The 18,308-nt window shown below is 46.8% G+C and overlaps 1 protein-coding gene across 1 annotated transcript in view; it reads right to left on the bottom strand.

Moving 5' to 3' along the window:
• Positions 1 to 18,308, bottom strand: part of PTCH1 (patched 1) — a 67,304-nt gene that overhangs the window by 27,694 nt on the left and 21,302 nt on the right. The window contains exons 3-12 of the mRNA XM_036261443.1: positions 9,096 to 9,285; positions 6,074 to 6,143; positions 5,888 to 5,979; positions 4,273 to 4,471; positions 3,857 to 3,978; positions 2,934 to 3,081; positions 1,989 to 2,120; positions 1,463 to 1,618; positions 709 to 807; positions 114 to 239 (exon numbers count right to left, since the gene is read on the bottom strand). Of these exons, the coding sequence (XP_036117336.1) occupies positions 114 to 239; positions 709 to 807; positions 1,463 to 1,618; positions 1,989 to 2,120; positions 2,934 to 3,081; positions 3,857 to 3,978; positions 4,273 to 4,471; positions 5,888 to 5,979; positions 6,074 to 6,143; positions 9,096 to 9,285 (1,334 nt within the window). The remainder of the gene's footprint in view (positions 1 to 113; positions 240 to 708; positions 808 to 1,462; positions 1,619 to 1,988; positions 2,121 to 2,933; positions 3,082 to 3,856; positions 3,979 to 4,272; positions 4,472 to 5,887; positions 5,980 to 6,073; positions 6,144 to 9,095; positions 9,286 to 18,308) is intronic.

Genomic DNA, 18,308 nt, shown 5'->3' with positions numbered 1-18,308 from the left:
TGGAGGGACGTCAGGGTCACCGCGCAGAGAAGCACCTGCCCGGCAGGAAGCGTCCGAGTGGGGCATGTGGCGGCAGTGGTGTGGGCGCGCACGGTCCGTCGCTGGAGACTCACCTGGAGGGAGAATGCCCGCAGCGCAGGGATGGGGATCAGCGCGGCCATGAAGAAGGCGGTGACGTTGCTGATGGAGGTGAGGGCCACGCTGGCTCCGGTGCGCTTGAGGCACTCCCCGGTCCTGTCCTGAGGGCGGGGAGACACAGTGCTGAGAGCCGGGGCAGGGCTCCCTCAGAGCAGAGGTGCAAACAGCTCAAATACAAAGTAACACCAGGGTCCTTCAGGGGCGGCGGCAGGGAGTGAGGAAGAGCTCTCTGCCTTCCCCCAACGTGGGCATTGGAAGCGTTTTCAGTACTATCTACATACTGTCCAAAACTCAAAGATACAAGATAATGATTCGCGTCTATTTTTAGTATGATTTGAAAGGTGGTGGGGACAAAGTGCCCCCTGCCTCCACAAGCCCTCCGAGAAGCAAATGTGCACTTTGCATACGTGTCCTGAGGTTCTTCTGACTGACTACCCATGCAGAGCCAGCAACATGTCATCAGACTGGGGACTGAATTATTTACTGGGGCGACTGAGGAAAATGAAAGGACAAATACTCAGGAACAGGGGGACTTTGGCTGTCCCCAAACCTTCTTTTGTTTCCCATTACCTCAAAAGGGATTCTTTTGTTCTGTCCTGTTTCGCTGAAGGCATGCGCCAGAAGGAAAACATCATCCACACCAACGCCAAGAGCGAGAAACGGCAGCACCTGCAGTGAGAACCGAGAACAGTATGTTAGACGTGAGGTTCACGTTGGACAATTCTAGGGCCCCCAATAGCTACCCAAAGGACAGCTTACTCATGGGGAAGAATTTAGGTTTATCTGAGAGTTAAATCCCCAAAGTCTAGCAGTTTAGCTCACAGATCTTACACGTTTCGCATTCCAAGCTCCACAGACAGGGATTTCTTGGGCGAATACGGGAGAAGGGCTGTACCTCATCCAAAGCAGTGGTTCTTGGAGTGTGAGCCCTGGACCAGCATCACTGAGAACTGGTTACAAATGCAAACTCTCCACCCCCATCCCAAACCAACTGACTTCGAGGCTCTGGGGGTGGGGTCCAGCCATTTGGGTTTTCACAAGCCCTCCAGGGGATTCGAATGCACACTCCAGTTTAAGAACCACTGCTCTAATAAATGCTCTAAATTCCACTGGTAAGTGAAACATCCCTACTGGTCATCAAGCCCGTTCAAACTGCTGCCCAGGGAGGAGGGGGAGCGCTCCATTTAAAGACAGCACTCCCCTGAGAAAATGTGGCATCCTAGCGGAAAAGGCTTGAAGACTCTTTAGGTGACATGGCCACCCAAGAGGCCTGAGCCTGGGGAAGGGCGTTGGTCAACAGCATGATGGATGGCTCCCTTAGTACCTGAGTTGTTGCAGCATTAAAGGAAATCCCGATCAATGAGCACAGGCCCAATCCTGCAGCCACTGACAGTGCAACCAACAGGACGCCAGCCAGCCCCACGGCACCCTGGGACTTGGAGCAGTCCCAGCGCAGCATGGTTAAACAGGCATAGGCAAGCTGCAAGCAGAACGGTGGAGGGGGAGAGGGAGAGGGGGAGGGGGACACAAAACAAAAGCCAAACATTAGAATGTGGAAGGATTCTAATGTTTCCCCCACCCATCACTCCAAATCAAAAGATAAAAAAAAAAAACTTATGAAATCCAACAACAAAAATTTACATTACAGACGTCACATGAAATGATACAAATCGAATGCGGGTGAACGGCTTCACACAACCACTGCTCACACTGTTACGAAGCCCGAGCTCTCTCCTTCTTAGACGCACATGTGTGTTAAGAGCAGTTAAGCAGCAGGAGCCACATCGGAAAGGTAAAAACCCCAAACCAAAAGAAACCCAAACACCCAGGGGAACCGAATGGATAGTCACCATCAGTAAGTAGCCGCTGGCCACTCGGATGACGCTGACGTCCGAGAAGGACTTGAGGATGTCGTCCAGGGTCGTGGTGGTAAAAGAAAGCACCTTCTGAGTGGAGTTCGGAGCGACACTTTGATGAACCACCTGCAGTCACGACAGGAGAGTAAGTCCCCATGAGGTGATAGCCCCCCCACACCCAGTTCTGACAGCTCAGATGTCTGAGACTGAATTCCCTCAACCCAACCCCCACTTTCTTCTGATGCATTATGAAGAGTACTACACAGCTCAGGTTTGAACTGGACTAACATCAGATGACCCTGGGCCTGGGGCAGTGCAGTTGACCACTAATCCATGAGAATGTGGGGCTGTGGGAGCCGGAGTCACTTCAGTTCACCGCCACAGCTCTGTTTACTCTGCGGGAAGACAGCTCTTCCTCTCCCTCACTCTGCCACGGGTCCCATCCGTCCCCCCTAATCCAGCACAACTCATTCCTCTGGGCACCCCTCCCCCGTTCATTTGCTGGCCACCTTTAAAAGGTCACATGCAGCTCAGTAGAGGTCACTGCTTGGGAAACAAAGGCCAGCTCCTGTCACATGACCTAAGCAAGGGGACTGCAGCTGTGAACAGATTCTATGCCTTGCTAATGTGTTCCAGACACCTTTTCTTGCTGGCCAAGTGTTTTTTAAACAGTCACGCCTAAACTCTGGAGCTCACAACTGGTTACTCAAAATGTTTCGGGGCACCCCAACTAGCATGAGCGTCGCCCAGATAGTACGATTTTAAATATCAAGAAAAGGGAAAAAAATTTTCATCCCACAAATTCACAGACTTAGTTGGTTTTGAAAATAAATCCTTAGGGGGAAAAATGTTTTTAAAACGTCATTCAAATGAAGTATTTAGGAACTAAGGGTCTTGTACCCTGATTCTAGGGTGGGTGTCGGGTCACTGGCGATTTACCTCCACGTAGGTCCTCTGCCAAGCCTCCAGGATGGCTGCTGCCTTGTCCTCATTCCAGTTGATGTGTGAGACATACTCATACCCCTTGAAGTGTTCGTACATCTGCTTGGGAGTCATTAACTGAAACATGGTCTGCAAGGCGTGGGCACTGTGACAAGGTAGGGGGGTGAGAAGGCACAGATCAGCACCCCCAGGAAGCAGCTCTCACTGTGTAAAATCCCCAAAGTGCTCCCCCACTTCACCCACAGTCATTCTACCCTTCTACACGAGCACATGTTTCCATTAAACCCGGACTTGGATGGTTATTTTATTTAATAGATTGATGTACCATATTAAAGGTGTAACCTTACAAACCTTTTACAGATAGACCCCCAAATTAAATTAATAGGCAATTTCCTTTCTCAGTTTCTACTCAATGAAGCAGGAAGAGTAGGGGAGTAGATAGTTTGACCTGATATGCTGGGCTCACCCCGGCTTGTGCAGAAATCTCAGACGCTACCTTCCCGAGGGAGGAAGCTCAGATGGAGCACACAGGACAGTTCCTGGTTAGCTGTCCAGTGCTGGTCTTTCCCTTTGACTTCACAGGCTAGGAGGGAGTTCAGCTCATACCACTTCACTCCACACACTGTGACCAATGTCTCTTGCCTGCTTTACCCATGCCCTGATTTTCTACATAAAACCCTACAGTCTCTAACGAGATAGTCTCAATGAAAATGACAAACATGTTCTCGAAAAGTTTCCCACAAGGTGCCTTTTCGAGCTGGTCTAGTCTGCTATTATTTCCTAATATGCTATTACACCAGACAGCTAGCTAGGATAACAGTTAAGCATGAATACAAATACACTTGCAGATGTCAGAAGGGATCGGTTTCTCGGGACAGGACAAAAATGAGGAAGCTCGGATTTTCTGTGTGTTGGATTACCTGACAAGCTTCCCAGTGCTGTTCTTGACCGTGCCACCCACAATCAGCTCCTCCTGCCAGTGCATATACTTCCTGGATAACCCATGACATCCGCCATTCAGAACAAGGGCCATATCAAGAGGCTAAAATAGAAAGACAGCCACATAATTGTGGGAATTAGCAGGCAGGTCACATGCCCTGTTACAATCCAGTGCATTCAGGGCTTGTTTCAGAGAGAACCTTAAAAACAAGGCTAAAGGGAGGCGTATGGCAAATTCTACAGCAAAATTTCGCTCTATACACAAACTTAGTTCCACACACACACACAAAGTCATTGAGAATAAAATCTTAAAAATGAAGAGAGTAAAGTGAAGAATGGGGGGAAACATCACACTTTCCTGTCCGCCTGTCCTGAAAAGGACCACCGATGTACTCACTTTGGTCGCATTTTTATTGGGGGCCGTGGCAGGGCAGTCTGGATCAGCCGGATTGAGGCAGGGCCGGTCCATGTAACCATGACCAACTTCCGCCTTATTCAGCATTTCTTCCCAGCTGTCCACTTGATAGTTTATTTTCTTTAACTCTTCTAGGAATTCCAAAGGGTCAAAGTTTGTCCACTGCAAAGGAGGCTTACCTCTGTGAAAGGAATTAGGAGGCAAGACGATGAAAAGAGGTTCCAAACCCTCAGTAAAAGATCACGACTACACACAGTGCATGGACTACCTCCAATTACAGGAGGCTTTCTGGTAATGCTGCCATTCTGGGGCCCTGGCATAAAAAAACAAAACAAAACAAAAACGCCTCTTTCTGGTCTATCTGTGTGCAAACCTAAGTCAGGAAAATAATTCATGAGTGAAGGTGGCAAACAGAGAACCGATGAGTGAATGAGGGCACAGAGAATCTCTACTGGCCGACATACTGTCTTTAATACCTAAAAACAAAATTCACCCGTGCTGCTTCCAAACAGAAAACTGAGATTCAAAATTAAGAATTAAAAAAAAAAAAAAAAGAGGGAATCACAACATCAAATTAGCACTTGCTAGCCTAATAACTGCTTTGTAAATGCCATCAACCAAAATATTTGATCTCCATTACCTGTAATAATCCCATACTCATGAGCTCCCTCTGACAACCGGGCAGTCAAGCCCGCAAGCCCCCGCTGCCTCTGCCATCACCGCCATCAAGGCCACTTCCCCCCACACTCACTTTTGAATCTGTGCTGTTGACAGACCAGAAAGGCTTTTGGCTGCCTGTTATGTGGTTCAAACCACACTGTAGCTGCTTAACCAGGCTGAAGTCATTATTCAGAATCTCCCAACCAGAAAACACAAAACCCCTTATTTCCCATCTAAAACTGTACACTGAAGGTCAGGGTATGGCCACTGCAAATTGCTTTTGCAGATATGCGCAAGCTAGGAGAGAAACAATAACCCAAGCACTAACTCTTGCATAATTAACTGAAAATGTCGACACTGATTAACAATTCTTCTTTAAATGATGTGGGGTATATAATATCCAAATGCTAAACTATGAAGTACCCATGACCAGGGCCTTCAAAGATAGCAGATTTCCCCCTTCAATGTCATTAATGTGATCCAAAGAAACGTTAACATTTTACTCCACAGGAAGATCTTGAACTTGAACTCAAAATATTTAGTTCTGACATGTGCCCACTAATAAATTCTCTCCTTAAAAGATAAATTCTCCTTAGAAAATAAATTCTCTCCTTGAGTGCAGCCTGCAAAACTGTCAACATTTTAAAGAGTTAAAAATCACACATACTCTGAAATCATTTGCATTTTATTTGCATATAAATAGGCTGGTAAAAGTGAATGAAATTTAATGACGCCTACAGAACTTTTTTTCAAAAAGAGAAAAAATATTCTGCTGAAGTCCCCTCTCCCCCCAGCTATTCACTCAAAAAATGCACATGGAATTTCAATGTTTTTACTTCTTGTTCAAAACTGAACTAGAATAAACAATGATCAAGTAACATGACAGATATTCTAGAGCTTAGAAATCAGACATCAGAAAACAAGATCATACACTTACAGTAGGTATGCTGTCCCGGACTGCAACTTGGCCCCTTCCCAGAAGCAGTCCAAAGGTGTAATAATTAAACAAGGGTAAAGATATTCTATTATCTGTCAAAGTTAAAAAGAACAGGCCATGCATTAGCTGACGCATACCACCGGGATGTTTTTGAGAATTTTCTTTATAAACAAAAAGAAAGTATACCTGATCCATATAACCTGTTTCTGTGATAAGTTCTCCAGATTTGTAACACAAATGTTCCAATTTCCATTGCCTAGTAAAGAGCAGAGACAAAAATTTCTCATTGTAATACTGGAAGGAAATCAGTGCAAAACCAGAATTCTAGAGTATTTAGAAAGAACGGAGATTTTGATCACTTTTAAGTATCTGTCAAAAAAAACTCCAGCAGAGCTTTTGCCAAGTAGAGACCCAACAAGCTTGCTTTAATGAATAGATAATACTCAACTGTAATTAACACGTGGGTGTTTATGTAAATGAATGCTACCAAAGTACTTGAGAAGTCTTGTTTTCTTAAGTGTTCTCCCAATAATCTTGTTTACACCATTAATCTGCTTTTCTACATACATTAAACAACTTCAGGGCAAATAATTCAGAGTTGAATTATCACAAACTCAAAATAACTGGGGACTAAATCAGCAAGGCTTATATCATATTAAGCCTTATACATTTATGTGGGAAAACATTACTGACTTTTTCTACTGGCAGATAGTGTCCCTATTAACAGTGTTCACAATGAAGCTCCCTACTCTGACCCAGGAATGGATGCCGTAAACAATGCCAGGTAGATCCATTTCCACTTTATAGTCTTCCCTTCTTGTCCTGTAGAAATGATATTAAGTACACTGACCTACAGTTACCTTTTATCTATCATCTACTTATTTATTATTATAGAGTTCTGTTATCCCTAGAAGAGTGCTATATAAGTCTAACTAGAAAAAGGAAAGTTTGGAAATAGCAGGGGAGAGAAATCCAAGAGAAGAAAAAGTAGATATAAAGCTCTCCCTCCAAACTGCTCTACTGTACTGATCCCCAAAGGAGCGCTCTGGACTTCGCCTTCGGCCCTATGACACCTGCCCCTGCAGCCGCAGCGGCCCACTAAAACGCCACCTTCCTGCTGAGCTTTCCTTGACCAGTGCTGTAAGAATGATCCCTTCCTCTTGAGCAGTGCCTGATCAGATACCTGCTTGACACCTGGAGCACCTGCCTGTTTGGCTTTGTACATGCTTATCTGTAATGATGTCTTTCTTCTCCCTATCTAAACTGCCAGCTCCCTCAGCAATACCCAACTTACCCATTCACCCATCTGTCCACCCACCCACCTACCCACCCATCTACATAAATGTTCACACTTTAACTCCACAGAGCATCAACACAGACTATGGAGCACGAGTAGGTTCTCACTTAGTATCACTTGATCAACGAACTCTCATTTAAACTTGCTCGAAAAGGGCATGGTTGTGGTTAGAAAAACCACTGGGCTTGGAGCCATAAGAAAGGGTATAAAACCTGGCTGTACTAGTTAATAACTGTACGGACTTGGACAGATGCTCTTAATCAATCGAATTCCCAATCTTCTCACCTAAAACATGAGATGGGTTGAACTAGATGTTCTTTAAAGTTTGTGCATAAAAGTTCTCGGGTTCCATCTCAGCTTAAGAGTGTTATTTCATTGTATGGATGCTTTCACCTTCTCCTAAACTGCCGCGGTTCTCAACCTGTGGGTCACGACCACTTGGGGATAGAACGACCCTTTCACAGGGGTCGCCTAAGACATAACAGTAGCAAAATTACAGTTATGAAGTAGCAATGAAAATAATTTTATGGTTGGGGGTCACCACAACATGAGGAACTGTATTAAAGGGTGGCGGCATTAGGAAGGTTGAGAACCACTGCCTAAAGTAAGTGGCAACCCCCCCCAGGCAGGCTCCAGTTCCATGAAGAATGCATCCAGCATGCTCACAGTGGCCCTGAAATACCCACTGCCACTTGCAAATTTTACAAAATTGCAAGTTATTTCCCCGCAAAGCTCCTGACAGACTGGAAGGGCTGCACTGGTAAGAGCTGGGATGTGCTCTCCACCCAACTGTGCCTGGCGGAGGCACTAAAATACATCCCCTTGCATTTTCTAAAACCCTTTCACGTACACATGTACGCGGTCTTCCGGGAACCTCCTGAGGATAACAGAGCAAACATGACCATAACTTAGTTTACAGGAGGAAATAAGAGTGTTCTAAAGACAGGTGACTTGTCCCAGGTCATGCTGGGCCCCAGGATCCTGTCTCCTCTAGATGGGTCTTCCAGCCAATCCAGTGAGGTCCGTGCAGAGCTGAGGTTACAGCTGAGACAAGTACAGACTCATTTCATTCTCCCTCATTCTGCCCGGCCACTGAGTATGTCTACACTGCCACTTCCTCCCCTCCCCTGTGAAAAATAAATCATACTTGCCAGCCCCTCAGTAAGAGGTGCTGAAAGCCTATGGAGGCAGAACAGAGTTATACAAATGTCAACTCAGTGGTCTCCTGGAAATGGCGTTTAGTGACAGTCATCTCAAAGGTTCAAGGAGAAGATCTAGTTCATCAGTTCAGGCGGTCAGTCAGCACACCCCAAGTGCTGTACCAGAACGGCAAAGATGCCCTTGCCCTGCTATCTCACGGCTGAGATAAGAAAAGGTGGAACTCTTCCTGTGCTTTCACTACACCCTCAGCATTGGTGAAGTAGCCGGGAAGCTGCAGGGCAGTATCTTGGGAAGCTGTGAGCCTACCCTATCCCCCACCTGTCAGCTGGAATTCGCCACCGTGGCTCTGGCTCAACATCGACAGTGAATACAAAGGTAATGAGCAGTCATTTCTTCCTTTTTCTTTTCTTATTCCTTGCAAGTTGACCAAAGACAATTCAAAGTCTGACTGTTCTAAGAACATTTTAGGTAATGAAACATCTTCAGAATAGTTGTATAGCCCCTCAATGGCTGCTTGAAGGGTCAGATGCATTTGGGTCTAGTGCCAGAATGCTTACTGAAAACACATTATAGAGTCATGTATTTGACTGGTTACCAAGCTCTGGAAATGAATCAAGATTAAAAAAAATTTTTATTAAAAAAATCATTTCATTAAAAAACTATCTGAATTAACACCCTACATGTTTCCAGGGCAACCTTACTCACTAAAGTAAAGGGGCCTCAGCGAGCAGCTTCTTCCCAGCACCTTACCTGTTATACATGTACACGTGGACCCGGCTGGCCTGGAGCGCCGAGTCCAGGTGTTGGCGGAGCGCTTCTGTGGTCAGGACATTAGCACCTTCTTCTTTCGGGGTCTGAATCATGAGTTGAGGATTAAACATAGCCTCTTCTCCAATCTTCTGGCGAGTATAATTTAATTCACGGCTTACTCGTCCACCAACTGACAAACATGTATAGGTTTCAATTAGAACAGCAAAATCCTCACAAATGCACATTCTATCTGTTACCTCCTTGAGAAGCAGAGGATACATGATAAACAGACTCTGGTTATGAAGGTGTATGGCTGATGCTGGAGGAGTAACGGTCACATTATGGTTATCTGTTTAACATTACCAAAAATACACATGAAAATACTCACTATACCCATTAAGGACTGTCCTGCCTGTCACACATGCAAACCTAATGCACGTGTGCTTTGTACACCTTCTAACTAACACACTGTATGTACAAAGGGGCGAGGGGGCTGGAAAACTTGAGACACCTTTTCCTTGCAGACCATACCAAATACCGCTGTTACAATTTCTTTCCCTTGTATAAACAATGTGCCCCAACAGCACATTTCAAGATAAACGGCTTCAATTTACACTCTTCTCCTAAATAATCTGGCAAAGGTAACAAGGAAATGGTTCTCCTCGTGGAAAAAGAAACAAGGAAAGGTGACAAATGTGTATTCAGCACAAAACTTGCCAGGAGATGAATAATGGGATCCATGTCATATGCACCCAGGGAAATCCCACTGGAGAGGAACCAAACGTGTCAGCTGTAGCTGTCATGGGCAGGCCCTGGAACCTGGTTCTATCAGACTCACCTGGTCAGCATCCAGAAAACACAGGTGCCAGGTTGGGCGGCGTGGGGGTGGGCAGCCTGCGCTCTGGGAACTCCCCAGGTATTTCTGGACCTGCTGGCGAGGCCAGAACCCCTGCCCCAGCATCAAGCCTGCGCTCCTGCAGGCCTGCTGAAGCTGGGCATGCTAGAAGCCAGGGCACCCAGCACAGTGGCACTGCTGCTGCAGGCTCCTTTGGTCTTCTTCCTCAGGCCCTAGGTTGTATTTCAATTACGGTTTTAGAACAAGTCAAGCTGAGAATGCTGCCCCCGGCTGGGAGGTACGGCGGGAAAGTTTCATTGCTCAACAGGGCAGGTGTGTGAGGAGTGGAGTGGCGAAGTAAAGCTCTGGAGGATGCTCTGACCCCATGCAGTCAAGAGTAAGGGGCCGGGAGGAGCAGCAGAGAACCCCAGAGTCCCTCCCCACACACACTCCAGGGCCCACCACGAGGCTGCAAGGTCCTGAAGGCACCAACAGTGAAGGCTTGCGGAGGCGGGCCTCCAGCTGCACTGGGCAGAGCTTTGAGTGGTCACTGCAGCGTTCCCACGAGGAGGAACCCTTTTTCTTGAAGTTTAGTATTCAAGGACATAAACATTTGGTTTGGGCAAGTAAATAAGTACTGGGAACTGCGGGTTGTTTAGTTCTCTTGGCATATTTTATAAACAAGGGGAAAAGGCTAAAAAGCAAATAATGCCCTCATTAGGAAAACCAGTCCAGATTCACAGACTGGCAGGGTCATGGGTGCAGGTTCATGCACATGGCCCAGGCCACCTTGGAACTCTGTGAGGTGAGGCTGAACACACCGTGTGTCAGTCAGAGGGAGAGGATGGGGGGTGGGGGGGGGAAGGGGAGGAAGCCAGGGGTGGGGGACGGGAAGATAGAGAGGGGAAATGATTGATTAGTTACATAAAGAATTAAGGCTCGCCCTGGCTGGTTTGGCTCAGTGGTTAGAGAGTTGGCCTGTGGACCAGAGAGACCCAGGTTCGGTTCCCGCTAAAGGCGCGTACCTCGGTTGCAGTTTGTCCCGGGTCCCGCGTGGGGTTATGTGGGTGGCAGCCAGTCAATGTGTCTCTCTCACGTTGATGTTTCTCTCTCTCTTTCTTCCTCCCTTTCTCCTCCCACTCTATCTGAAGATAAATGTAAAAATGTCCTCAGGTGAGGATAAAAAAAAAAAAAAGAATTAAGGCTCCTCAGGCAAAACTTTGACAAATGCCCTGGGGAATTAGGGAGGCGCTTTCAGTCCATTTGAAGTTCAGGAAAGCCCAGAGGAAAACACCGGAAACCACCTGCAAGGCAGGATAAAGGTACAGAATGCCACACCCTTTGCAGGAGGCTCCACTAAAGCTGACTGCAGCCAGGGTCTGGCTGGCTCCTAGGCAGGTATCACAATGCATGACTTTAACCAATTAGCCAGTGAGCTGAATTACACTCAATCCCACCTTCTCTAGAGACAGAAAAGTCATTTAAGGCTAAAAAGTCAATGATTAGCCCAGAGGTCACCTCTGAAAAGCTACAGCACACCAAGGAGCTCCAAACAGCCTTTCTGAAGAGAAGTCCTCTCCCCTCTTCCAGGCTCTGTGACATCAATGCCCCACACCTGTCAACCACGGATGTGTCCACCTGCCAGCTCATGCACTGGCTACCACAAGATTTCTTATTCTGCTTACCGAAGTCACACTTCCTTTTACCTTCATTGAAGCTTAAGACTTCAAGTGAGGAAGTAGAGAAGAGGCTGACAAACCTCAGGGGGAGTGCGGGTGGGGGTGGGAAGAGAGAAACCAAGGAGCTTGTATGCATATACGCACAACCAGTGGACACAGACTACAGTGTGGGGAAGGCAGGAGGAGGGTGGGAGCGGGGAGGAGGGGGTCAATGGGGGAAAGAGGGGGGACATCTGTAATACTTCCAACAATAAAGACAATTTAAACACACACACACACACACACAACTTCAGGTGAATTAAGACCATGAGGTAAAAAACAACAGAGCAGGCCCACAGGCTCCGCCCCGCCTCAGCAGAGCAGCAGCCTGCACCTGTCACTACAACCAGTGAGGTGATGACCCGGGGGAGAAGCGCACACGCGTTTCCTGCAACTGAGGACTCTGACTAGACTCTTCCAGACCCATCTCGTAACAGCAGTTATTTTATCACGAGGGTTTTCAGAAATGATGCTATTTCCTACCAGATATATAAAAAATGCACCTCAGGGGGTCCATAATGTCACCGATTTAGGTGTTTTAAGGTATTTATTTAAATAAAGCCACATCTTTTAATAAAGGTGTGTCTTTTCAGGTATGTGGAATTGAAAACGTTTTTGCTCTTCTGAGCAACCAGAGTTGAAAGACCCTGAATTCTCAAGTTTCTTCAACCACCTACGCTGTTTCCTACTTCTGAGTATTGTTAAATACAATTTCTTTCACACATTACGTGGCCATGTTTTACTTCACATTTCATCTTACATTTAACTAAACAGAAATCTTCTGCAAAACTATTCAGTAATTTTTAAAAAGTTTTGCTGACATACTTGACTTGACAAATGGTCGTAACACAATTCATCCAGTTGCCCAGCATATGGGGGTGTGCTAAGCCCGGGATGCCATGGTGACTGGGACCGGTGTGTGCTCACCCCAAGAGGTTGGCCGGCCGGTGAAGGAGACAGGCAACAGGCAAGCAAAGCAATAAAACACTCTCATGGCATGACAGGGCCATGGAGGAAATGAAGGTGGTGATGCCTTCTGAGTTGGGGGGGTGGGGGTGGGCAGGGCAGACCACTTCAAACAGAGTGGCCAGGAAAATCCTATAAGGAAGTAACTTTGAAGAGCTGGGAAACTGTGTTATAGGCAGAGGAACTTGGCAACCGCAAAGCCACTTAGGTTTGGCTTTTGCAGGGAGAAAAGGAGGTGAGTGTGGCTGGGGCTTGGCAACACCGTAGTGTCCTTCAATTGGTCGCAATGGTAGGTACACTTAGCTCTTTCTCGGGTGTTACTGTGTCATAAACGGCACAGCATCCATGTGGTCTTATATCAGTATTCACCCCAAGGTGCTCTGGACCGGAAACCCCTCTGGACAGAGCAATTTTATGGACTCACCTGACTTGCTACCCCAACACACGCTCCTATTCTAAATCACAGCTGAGTGACAACCAGAGGGGTTCCTTATTTTGCTGGCTTTTTATCAGGGACCAGTGTGAAGCTTGGCTCTCAGAAAGCCCCACAGGACCCATTTCAAGTGACTGAAATTACAGGTGCGGTCTAGGGAAAACGTTTTGTCCTCTTTCCAAGATCAAAGTCTCCTCTCTATTATTTTTTAAATAACAATGTTCATGAATTACTGTGCTGTAATTTTTTACTTCCGAGCAGAATAAACCTTAAGATCTATGCCCTAGCTGGTTTGGCTCAGCGGTTAGAGTGTCGGCCCGCGGACCAGAGAGACCTGGGTTCGGTTCCTGCTAAGGGCATGTACCTCTCAGTTGCAGTTTGTCCCCGGCCCCGGTTGGGGTCACGTGGGTGGCAACCACTCGATGTGTCCCTTTTCCATCAATGTTTCTCTCTCTCTCCCACTCTACCTGAACCAAAAAGGTAAAATGTCCTCGGGTGAGGATAAAAAAAAAAAGATCTAGTATTTGTGATGTAGATGTAGGAATACCGACCACCATGTGAACAGCCATCATTGCTGTAGAGTGGTTTGTGGGTAATAGTCCTCTGCTTCCTTTTTGGGGGTTTATCTCTCCTTCTTAATTTTTCTGCAATGAACATGTAAAATTAAAGACTTCTGAGTGACAAGAAGAAAATAAATATTAAGCTGCTTGGTAGGGATATGAATTAAAGACAAGCTCAATGCAAAAATAACATGCCTCTCTATAATACCCTGAGTTCTCACGCTCTTCTCCTTGCCAATAAAATAACCGACCTCTTCAAAGAAGGCTCAGAAAAAAATGGTATCTCAGGATCCTGGAACACAAAATAACTTTTACACTTGTGTGGTGCTTCCTACGTGCAAAGCACTTGCACCCTCATTATTTACTTGTCTGTAAACCTCTTGCTCAGTGCCACTCCCACCAAACTGGGACAAGCTGGGCTGGATCGGTGATGAAAACGGGTACCAGAAGACTGGGGTTCTGAGTTCCAGCCCTACCACCTGCGACACAGATTTAGGATGAGTCCATGATACAGTTAATCCATACTAACCTTCTCTGTTAAAATAGAATAAAAATGCTACTACTGACCTCACAGGACCGACAATAATGTGAAATTTCCGAAACCCTTAACCAGCAGCTCAACAGGCATCCATTAGTTTACTCATTTACCGCAGGGTATGTATGTATCAGCACCCAATTACAGAGAGGGAAGTACAGCTGCAGAGTCTGCATGACTACAGAGTTGGCTACCAGGCCCACAGGAGGCAGAACCAACCCTTCAACCCTGAGACCAACTGCCTTTCAAGTCTTGTGGCTTCTGAACACCAGCTGAGGATACAAGTCTAGGAGCACCAAATCCTATATGCCAGTCTAGAGCATGCTCACAGCTAGAGCTCTCAGAGTGCATGACAATATTACATATTTGGTTTTATAGGAGCAAATATTTGGTTTTATTTAAAGGACAACACTGCATCCAGATTTTTCATTGCCACTGAGGAGATACAGTTTTATCAGCAGACCCCATGGGTGGCAGTGGACAGGCCCCATCTTCTTTCTGGTCCTAAAGGGGCAGAGAGATGAGCAAGCAGAGAACAAGCAGCCATAAGCCTCTTTTTCTGCAAATTCCATCTTGTTCTCCAGAAATTGGAGGCTCAAGCCCATTCTTTCAAAGAGGTGGGTGAAAGAACATCACTTCTGCAAAGAAGTTCTCGGTCAAGCTCTGCAATCCTTTCCCCCGAAGCAAACCCAGATGGTTTTCCAAGGTGAAGAAGGGCTAGCATGGGTGAGAAACCATTCTGCGCTGGGGTCCACAGCTGGCCCATGCTATTCCAACTCATGGTAGACCAGAGACCCCTTTCATGACGTTCTCCTGCTGTATCAGTCCTTACCTCAGCCTTCTGCACAGAGCTCAATACATGCCTGTGGCATTCATGCAAAAAAGCTTTTGCAAAAGCTTATTGTGATCCACAAAAAGATAATCTGGGCGACCAACCAGAAGTGTTTTTCCCAATAAATTCCAAGTCCTTTCAGGGAGATACTGTCCGCTGCCCACTCACCTCAGTACACCAGGCTCGCGGGGGCACACTCACTGTGTCGGATGAATAAATGAATGAACAGCCTCAATACAGAGACAGCCTTGGGAACAGGCAGTCATCTGTATAAGATATTAATTCTCCCCAAAGCCTCAAAAAGTCAATCAGTCAAAACAAATGACCCTTTCAGCCTGAAAAGTACCCACTCAGAGTCCAATTAGGAAAATGGGGTCTGTGTATATGCAAGCGTAGCATTTGCATTTGATTAATCCCATGAATTATCTAACAGATGCTAAAGATTTTTCCCCCTTTAGTTACTTTGGATCCCTCTTGCAATGTTACGATTAGTTATTGTGAGGGTGAAAAAAAAGCACCAATCTCTAAAAGGGTGTCACTGCAAAATTATGAACACCGGCTCATTTTCTAACTTGAGAAAAAATGAAGATTCAGCAATTTGGGCAATTGGCTGAAAACGCGGAGGCTGTGAGTTTTAGTCACTTTTCCACCCATCTCTTTTATTCATGACTAGCCAACTGCTGCCTAAGCTCTGGGCTGTTTTTCTCCTTGTGGGATTGTGCCCTTGGGTGTTGCCATGGGAAAATGCTAAAATCAGATAGCCCAAAGAGAATTTGCCTTCAAGAAGGGAGCCCAGTGAGATGAAAAAAAACAAAAACAAGACAAGGGCAGGACACATCCCTACCCCTCCCCAGAGACAGGGGGTGGGCAGGTGGAGTGCAGGAGAAGTGGCTGGAGGCTTGTTGGCGGCCTGAGCCTGCTACAAGACCCCACAACAGCTGTTTGTGGTACCATCTGTTACAGCCCAGGCTGCTTCCTCTGAATGGCCTTCCCTGAAGCCAACCGCTCGCCCTGTCGGACTCGATCAGGTCACCCCAGCACTCTGCCCGCACTGGACCTGCTGTCTGCCACAGTCCCCCTCACTTCCCAGTATTTCTTACAGGGTCACTAGCTCCCAAGATGACACCACATCTGTCAGGAGGCCCATTCTTCATTGGTGACTTGCTGTGCAAATGAGGGCTGCAGTCAACCCCACCTAAGACAGGCCAAATGAAGTCACAGCCTGCAGACCCAAGGATGTTCCTGGCTGCTGGCAGGACACAGCAGAGTCGAGCTCTGCTCTATCCCTAATCGCCTACCTGCCCAGCTGCAGACTGTCCCAGGTCCTACATGGTTTCACCTCATTTCTCAAGTGCTACACACATGCAGATGCAACCCCAAGCCTGTCTTTCTGGGAAGCTGAGCAAGCCCAGGAGGGTCCAGCACACAGCATGCTCACTTAGGGGGACGTGGAACCCGGAAGCAGCACCCAGGGACCAAAGACAGTGTGTTAGTATCAAGTTCTAAGTTTTTAGTTAAGGCCTACTAAAGTTTTCATTAAAAAAACAGAAAATGACCCCATTAACAACAAACGCTGCGCTTGTGTTAGCAGTGGCTCTCACAGCACTCGGGCCCAGCTCCTTCTCCAGCTTCTGGGGGCCGACATCCCTCTCCACCCTGTTCTCAACAGTCTTCCTGCCATTGTCCCGCCTGGGCTCCTTTCGCTGGCCTCCTACTTGAGCACGCATAGGGGGCGAAAACCATGCGAGTCCCCACCTTCTAAGGCAGGCTCGCACCCCTGTGACACATCAGGATCGTCCAATGTATCCCCCACAACTGACCCTTCCCTGCGTATCTGTGCTGGGAGATGCCCTGCACTGGGGGCCACTTTCATGATTTTGTTACCATCAGGATTAGCTGGATTAGGGGCTGATACATAAGGACCCCCTGGTGCAGTGAGGAAATTTCATCACCAGGTCTGCGGTGGTATGAACTAGATTCTGTCACCACCACTCCTTATAGCCACCAAACAAAAGGGGGGGAGGGTGAGGAAGGAAAAAAATGCTTCAAATGCAAAAATGCATGAATTCATCATAGCAATAAATTCCCCCACTGTGCATCAACATGGGCATGAGCCCATTCATTACTGCCCTCCTTTCCACCAAGGGACCCGTGCGATTCTTTTCTTATCTAGTGGGTCTGCTGGTGGGAGGTGGAACCGTAAGCATAGCTGCCACAAAGCACAAAGAAACTTCTAGCCCTTTGCTAAAACCAGTTAAGTGGTTTGGGAAGAGTCACACTGTTGGAACCTTAGATTCTGTTCAAGGTGAGCTGACGCCTCCTCAGACAGTTGTTTCGGTTCTTCTAAAGGACAAACACTATCCCATCCAGTGGGGACCCCCCTCCCCTTTAATCTAAAGGAAAACAATGTGGGCAGGAGTAGTGAAGGGAAGGAGAGAAGGGGGCAGGAGGACGGACAGAAAAACAGCAGCAAGTTGTCCTCCCCAGAAACCACACGGCCTGTTCACCTACCAAAGCCCCCATCCTGGCTGCGGCTCATGTGGCCCCTGCATGAAGTAAACACAATTTGTGGGGAAAGTACAAATGGGATTTCTGCGTGTGCGAGAGTGTGTGTGTGTGTGTGTGTGTGTGTTATAGAACAGTCCCTCTTGCACAGAACTGGGCTGTTCCATCAAAGCCGTATCTGTTATATTTCTGTCTTTCTCTTCTGTTTGGCGTATTCACCAACAAGAGAAAAGGAGGTAAGCTTCGGCGGCCCTGACCTGCAGCTGGAACACAATACTTTCGCACAGCCCTGCCGACCCCTGACATAAATTTTACACCGCAGCTGGCATTTACACACTCAGCATTTCCATATGTATAGCTGCTCAGTGCTAATTATGCTAATCACCTGTCTAACTCGCTGCTGCGAAAAATGGTTGTATTTAGCAGTCCAGTGCCTACCAATGCAGCTTACTGTGTGGCTGAAATGTACATTCAGATGGCCCTGAATGGTAAGATTTTTCCACGTTGCTGGCTACATTCAGGCCTCAGAAAAATTTATTCAAGTCAACTGGTTTCGGTCCGCAACAAAAAAGTTACGAGAAAAAAGTGAGTGTGTTCTTGCCCTAACATTCTGGATCTGCTTGCAAGCAAAATGATAAATCAATTGGTGTGGGAAACAAAAAGGGAGAGAGATTTCTTTTGGGAGCCATGTGAAACTGTAGCCTACTTAAAAAAAAGGGGGGGGGTCATCCTATTCCCCAAATCTCTAGAAAGAACAGTTAATAGATATTTAGTCCTAATCCCAATTCTCTCAAATTGTAAGCTTTGTTTGCCATTAAGCAAGGTATTA

Source organism: Molossus molossus, unplaced genomic scaffold (genome assembly GCF_014108415.1).
Source record: "Molossus molossus isolate mMolMol1 unplaced genomic scaffold, mMolMol1.p scaffold_m16_p_14, whole genome shotgun sequence".
Classification (NCBI taxonomy): Eukaryota; Metazoa; Chordata; class Mammalia; order Chiroptera; family Molossidae; genus Molossus; species Molossus molossus.
This window is presented reverse-complemented; position numbering and strand designations above follow the sequence as displayed.